Source organism: Anopheles nili, chromosome 2, assembly GCF_943737925.1.
Source record: "Anopheles nili chromosome 2, idAnoNiliSN_F5_01, whole genome shotgun sequence".
Classification (NCBI taxonomy): domain Eukaryota; kingdom Metazoa; phylum Arthropoda; class Insecta; order Diptera; family Culicidae; genus Anopheles; species Anopheles nili.
The window spans coordinates 29,085,780-29,092,825 of record NC_071291.1 but is presented as its reverse complement, the minus strand read 5'-3'; the positions used below and the strand labels follow the sequence as shown (position 1 = coordinate 29,092,825).

The 7,046-nt window shown below is 44.7% G+C and overlaps 1 protein-coding gene across 1 annotated transcript; it reads left to right on the top strand.

Annotated features, from left to right (window-relative positions):
* The first annotated feature begins 5,194 nt into the window (after positions 1-5,194).
* On the top strand, positions 5,195-6,593 carry LOC128732017 (uncharacterized). The gene is made up of 5 exons (XM_053825176.1): positions 5,195-5,334; positions 5,461-5,600; positions 5,690-5,950; positions 6,020-6,070; positions 6,134-6,593. Exons 2-5 carry the CDS (start codon positions 5,487-5,489, stop codon positions 6,215-6,217), a joined length of 510 nt encoding a protein of 169 aa, XP_053681151.1. The 5' UTR covers positions 5,195-5,334; positions 5,461-5,486; the 3' UTR covers positions 6,218-6,593.
* Positions 6,594-7,046: the final 453 nt, after the last annotated feature.

The following is a 7,046-nucleotide window of genomic DNA, read 5'->3' as shown; positions in this document are numbered from 1 at the left end:
TGGGTTATCGCTCCACCTGGCCAACCTGGGGGTGGTTGGTTGTATTGCGCCCGTTTAGTTCGCGTGCGGACTGTGTAAGTGCATCTCGTTTGCATTTATGCGGCGGGTTCGCGTTCGCGATCGCGGATAAGGGAACAACCACCACACACACACACACACACACATATTCCACCCCCACCCAGAGCTATGCTCTCCCTGGGGCGACGAATCATCGCCATCAAAGTCACCATCGCTCGGCAGGCGACTCCCGAAGCCGGTGTGGCACGTTTCGGTGCGATTGTTTTTCGCTTTTATTTTTGTTCCCCGTGTGTGTGTGTGCTTTTTTTTAGTTGTTGTTGCTGTTCCCTTCTGTGTCGCTTCTTCCGCAGTTGCGGGAATAAATTCGGTACAACACGAAAACTCCTCTCCCTTGATCCCGGCGTCGCGAGAAAACTCGCCCCGGTTTGGGCGGGAGATCACGGCGAGAAACTCGACGACGATCGCGCTGCAGTTGCCCTGTGTTCGGCGGGAAGGAAGGGGGCTTGCAGGGCAGATGAAGAGCCAAAGGAGGCCCAGCAACAGCAACAACAGCAGCAGCAGCACAGCAACGGTGCACTACATAAATCTTAACCGACGGCGAAAGATGCCGCCCTACGTCCGTCCGCCGACTCCCGCGACGATCGTGCGGTTGTTGGCGAGAACGCGATCAAGGGCTGGGAAGGACCAGCGGAGGAGCAGCCCTCGATTGTTTCACTTTTATTTCCCGGATAGAGCGCGTTGAGGAAGGGTGGAAGGTTTGGTTTACTTTTTTTTCTCTCATTTTTTTTTTTGTTTTTGGGAGGGAGGTTTGATTTTTGTTTTCCCTCAGATTCATCCCATTCTCGTGATTTTTCTCTCTCTCACTCTCTCACTCACTGTCTCGCATTCTCTCGTTTCGGAACCCGGGGGGCCCAAGGGCTCCTGCGTTTCGGGCTCACTTCTTTACCAGTTCCCTGATAAAAAGGCTACTTTTATGCAACCAGCGGACGAAGGAGACCGACGATTTTTGTTTGTGGCAAACCAATCCATCCGTTTATACAACGTGTTTCAAATGTTCGTCCGCACGGCCACAGCATCCGGCTCAGTTGGTTGAAGAAAATATTTTATTGACACGAGATCCTTTTGCGCACATTCCTTGGCGCGTTCTTAACAACCACACACACGCGCACACTGGCACACACGCTGGCGGAGGCGCCAGATAATCATATCCTTCTAGACGTGTAACTGCTAAGTGCTCGCACTTTTTTTAACGGTGCCGAAATCGCACCAGCTCGAAAATAAATACGCACAAACACACGTGGCTAGGCTGCGGCACGCACCCATAATTTACAATTAACGACCCATTCCCAAGCGCACGCACGTACACACGTACACACACACACATGCATGCACTGGGAAAACCTGGGAAAAACTTACACCGACCGAGGTTACGCTGCTAATCGGTGCTTCCCAGTTAAATGCTCTTGATTTTCTGGGCCACTCGCTTTACCTCGCTGCGATATTTTTATTTGTTTCGCTTCGATTTTCCACCCGAATGCCAATCAATCTGCAGATCTCGCTGTACGTTCGGAGGAAAACTCTCGAAGGAGTCGCGGGCTGGCAATGGCCGGAGCAGGGAAAAAAGGGCGAACCGGCGTCGAACCGGGCGAACGAAACGAACCGACCGGCAAAAGACCATCCGTGGCGAAACGAACGCACGATAAAACTAAGTGAACCAAAGCATGGCGGTTGGTCTTTTGGCCGGTGCGTATGCGCTGGCGCTAGCTCTCGCGCGAGTCCCGCGGTTTGCGTCGGTTCGTTTGCGCTCTCAGCACGTGCCACGGTGGGCCAAGGAGCAGGCGAGAGCGTCACAACACCGGGTTTTTCATGAGAATTAATTGAGGTGTCTTTTAACTTTGAAAACATATTTTTGGTCAAAGAATTCTGGATTTTAGCATTTTTCAAAGGAAACGTAGTTATCGGGATTACCCTTTGACGTTCTCACTGACCCTGCATAACGTAGTGCGTCTTTTTCATAGTACAGTAGCAAAATTACTGCCCAAAGGTGAAGGTTGTATTTACGCAAATGTAATAAAACATCTTCATAAGTAACTTTTTTTAGTACGCGATAAAAAATTATTGACTAAAGTCCCTATCTCTAAGGTTCATACTAATTGACAAATTATCAAACGATTACAAAATAGCAGAAATAAAATTCTATTGTGGTGCAACATTGCACTCAGCAAAACTAAACGATCGGATATTTTTATAAAAAGCCTTTGTTTCGTTAAAATACCCCATCTACCTGAGACGGACAGCTTTTGCCCACTGTGCCAATCATTTGTTAAGAGAGAGCGAGCGAAAACGCAGAGAAAAGTCAGCCTCCCAAAAACGGCTTAGCCAGGTGCGTCAGCTCCCGAATGCGCTCTCGTCGCCTGCAGCCCGGAAAAGAGAGGAAAACTGCTCCAGAACGCATCCCCAACCGAGATGCATCTGCCGGTGCAACGAAAGGACGCTCTCTCCAGCTCGAAGCCGTTTCTGTTTCGGTCGCATTCGTCTAAAAGGAAGAACAAAAAACTCAGCACATACCGAAGCGGTTCGCGATGCTTTCAATAAATCTTCTAGTTGCGTTTCCAAGCCACCGTTTCAGCTCAGTCCAGCGGCGGCAGATAACGAGAAATTAAACACCGAGTGCAATCACCATAATAGGGGTTTCGAAAACCAATTCATTCCGTTCCATCACGGGGCTCATCATAACAGATTACTGTCTCAGAACGGGACCGGCAAAAAAAGGTACGTGGGCACGTGATATATGATTAACAAATTGGTCTGATGGAACCTATCTGAGGCGGTTTAAGTGGACCCGAATATTAATATGCAAATTGACGGTTCAAACGCCGAGGCTCGATCCTAGACATCGTGTTTGTGCCACAGAATGCACAAATCTAAAGCACCTCCAAACAAGGCAAGTACTTCCAGCTTATCTGATGAGTCGACTCTCACAAAACGCGTAGCTTAAAAGCGACCCCGGAACAATCGGAAAAACTCGTCGCAAATTTGAGCGATTTTGGCAACAAGCTTGACCGTCGTGAAGGGCGAAGAATCCTTTCCAGTGCTTCGGCTCTCCCAGAAGGGTACGCAGTGAAGCGTAAGAAGATCAGCACAAAACTTGACCAGAACGGTACACAAATGCAACGCCCCAACCGGACCGAAACTTGGAGCATGAGAGCACGGTGACGAAGGTGCGTCAGACTCGGCGGGAGATGCACGCAGCATGAATGCACATTTCTTTGCGATGCGCGAGCATAACCTTACGCGTACGGTCTCTGGCACGAGTGCGCACCTCGTTAGATGTTCGTGTGAAAAAAAAAGAAACAAAAACCACCGCACGCAATAGCGTGGTGGAACGCTGTTCTCGTCATTTCTCGTTCTCTCCTCAGCACGGTTTCAGACTCATGTTCGAGGGTTTTTCGTTCATTTCTTTTTCTCTCGATTTTTTTTATCGGGCCCTTGCGTCTGGTTGCGTCTGACCAAGGAAGGAGCCTTCCACAGCATTAGGTGGCTGGTTTGGGTTCGCAACAAAAACGGCTACTCTTGGGTACATCCTGCGCGCAGGTCGCAAAACGCCGAAGGATCAGCACCGAAACGGTACAACCGTTGGCGTTAGCAGAAGTCCACCATCCCACGGCGTCTACTGGACCGAAATGGCCACAAAGTCGGCTGCAAGAAGGAAAAGCAGCAGGAGTCAGAGAGAGAGAGAGAGAGAGAGAGTGAGAAACGTACGCAGAAAATGTACTCCGCAGCAACCGTATCATTAAGGGAAGCAGGCAGGCCCCATTTTTGGGCCCGAAGCTGGAGTCCTCCACGCTCCGAATGGAGGACGGCATTTCGTTTACGATAATGACTGGTCGCGAACCGGTGCTTAAGGCCGCTTCGCGCCAGGCATTCGAATATTCAAATCACTTCCCACTCTGCCTGTCACGGGGCCGACGCGCAGAGGCGCGACACAGGCGACATATGCGCAACCCGATTATATGCCCGGTGTCGGGGTTTTGGGTTGGGATTTTCACCTCATGGGCATGTCGGATCGCTTCCAAAATCATTCCAGCGATCGATAGATGTCGCCTACGGGCAGTCAGCAGCCTGCGTCGGGACGAGAGATGCTGGGATTTGGCTCAATCGCGTCTCTCAGCTCATCACGTCACGTGGTTGCGCGAGGTAGAGCTGCTGGATTGAGAGACGGTAAATTTGGTGCCCACGTGGTTGCCTCTCATGCATGTAGTTGAACTGAATCGCGTCTTTAGCTCCACGTGCTTCAAGCAGAAGCAGGCGGGTGGTGTGCTTCTCCTACACGTGGTTTTACTGGCTGAATTTAAAAGATGTTCACGCATCACGAGTGCGTATAGAAGCTTAAGATTAGAGATAAGGATTGTCGCTAACTTGTGGAATCATATCATGGATCAATGGAGACGATGGTTGTATATGGCAAAATAGAGGTCTTTTGCTGATTTGTCAATTATTTTGTTTCTAATTTGTTTTTGGTGCTCAAAAGCATTAACGAGAACTCCTTTAACCTAAGGAATGTTAGTGTTTGCTGATATTTGCGGTGCATTTATTTGCAGAAGATTCTGCACTAAAAATGAATCCTTTAAGCAAAGAGAAACTAGGGCATGATAGTTCTTATGCAAATTTTATGCGATATTTTATTATATCTCATACTAACTTCTCTATACCAGATATAACAGTCATGTTAGAAAGCAGTCCGGAGTATAAATAAATAAGATTTGCTACTTTATTCAAAGACTAACACTCAACATTTTACAGCAAATGAAAAATTTAAATTTTCACGCTAGATGTCGCTTTTCACGCAACGAGAAAATCTCGGCTTGTAAGAGCAAACCTGAATAACGAGTTTGCAAATGTAGCATCAATACATCGCATGCTTACACTGTTTGCAAGGTATTTCGATTCAACCGAAACAGGCAAGCTTTCTGAATATATTACGCAAGGTATTAACAAATAAGACGAATCTTTATATCAGAAACATGTGTTAGAAACGCGAGACGTCAAATTTAACTCACATACTCTTGTTCTCACACACATCGCCTTCGAGTGTAGGCTCGCTGTAATAGCCTGGTTTTATGATACCCAATCTGTCAAATAGGCAGTTTGTTTGTTTGCCTTTCGCCTCTTAGGTTCGTAATTTTATTTGTTTGGTGATAAAACAAGTTTTATTAATCGTGTGCAACCCTTTGTACAAGCGTGTATCAAGCTGAATCGCAAACTATATTATTGTCAATCATTGGAATTGATTGAAATACTCCCTCTTTTATATTAGTAAGTACGCAGTGAGCCACATATCAACATGGGCGTGCCTTTGCATGCATTAAGCATAATGACGTCTAGCAACGCAGGGAAAGTAATTTCAAAATGATGCTAACAGACTGTTAAATACAATTTTAGCGTGCTTATAATTACATTTCTTCAAAATGGTCTGGCTTGAATCTTGTTGGTCGCCATTTATTTGGACAAATTCCGTGAAATCGGGAAGCTATGCAGTAGCGGCGTACACCGTTGCCGTGTCAATAGTATTGATAACTATGGTAGGTACTACTCTAGCTGCAGAGCAATAGATATATTGAAAATAAAGCTTTAATTTGATAATATGTGCTTTGAAAATTTCATTCCCTAGACCACATACAACCTACTGGGAGGCGATTCCTCACAATTATACTCTCCTCTATTCGAAACCGACATTCGTGACTCGATGCAGGTCGTTGGAGGATTTTTTATTTTATACTTCATCTTGCTCATCATATCTGCTGGAGGCGTATGCTATTCTTTGAAAACAACTACTCGTGGATGGATGCTACCATGGTTAGCCCTATTTGGAATAGCTATTTTATTTCAGTTTGTATACGGTTTGTGGTTAATCGGAGGCTATTACATTTATGTGAGTACTGCTTGGGGTGTGCAATGTAATGTCAACAGATATTAATGGGACTTACCTGTCTATTAACAGCTACAACAAACTCTCTCGAGTCTTATACTGTGGGTATGGATGGCATACAACGTAAGTAGGATATTTGAAGTGCCCGCTCGTCATTACAAATGTAACATATTTTTTCCAATGCAGATTTACTGTTGGATGTGCGTTTATTCGCAATACCAAATATTCGAGAATCTTCAATCACCAAACATTGAACTTCTGATGCCTTAAAAATTCCAGAATCGTCCAGTGTTGGAGGAAAGATTCTCCATGCATAATTCCATTTTGCCCTCAAGCATTTTTCTAACACAATATCAACAGCAAATTATTAACGAATCTTCCATTAACAGTTATCATATTTTTGAAAGCACGATGATTCTGTTTGATGAAAGGATTTATGTATTTTATACACTTTGAATTTTTCTAGATATTTCTTATGATTCCATTTACGAAGGTACAAACGTATTAGGAATACATATTATATATTTCAAGGTTAAGTTCGCAACAATTTTAGACATATATGTAGTAATGTAGGTTAGCATACTGACTGAATGTATCGCCGTCCAAGCAGCAACACAAAGACAACACTTTTGAAAATAAATTCTTTTACACCTTTAAAATGCATTATTTTTATGCAAAGTATTTCTAAACTTTATGCATGAAATCAACCGAAATTATTTTAATACTACAACCTATTACTAATTAGAAAACGCCATGTGAATCGTAACTGTTTCGATAAGTTTCAGATGACATCAGTAAATGACAATTTGATGCATTTCCCGTTCGTGTCAAGATTAGTATGATATGGAAAAGGTTGCACCATTACCAAAGTATTACTCGATCTTTAGATTTTATTCGTATTATTATGATGTAATTCAATTATCTATTGATTAATGAGAATAACAAAACTTTATTAATAACTCTTCTCTATGATGTGGTCCCCAATTTCAACTAAGCAAAACCCTGTTATCCTCATCAAATATAACCACAAAATGGCGGAAGAGAAACGTCGACGAGCCAACCTGGCCCTGCCATATACACCCTGAGCAGAGCACAGAAT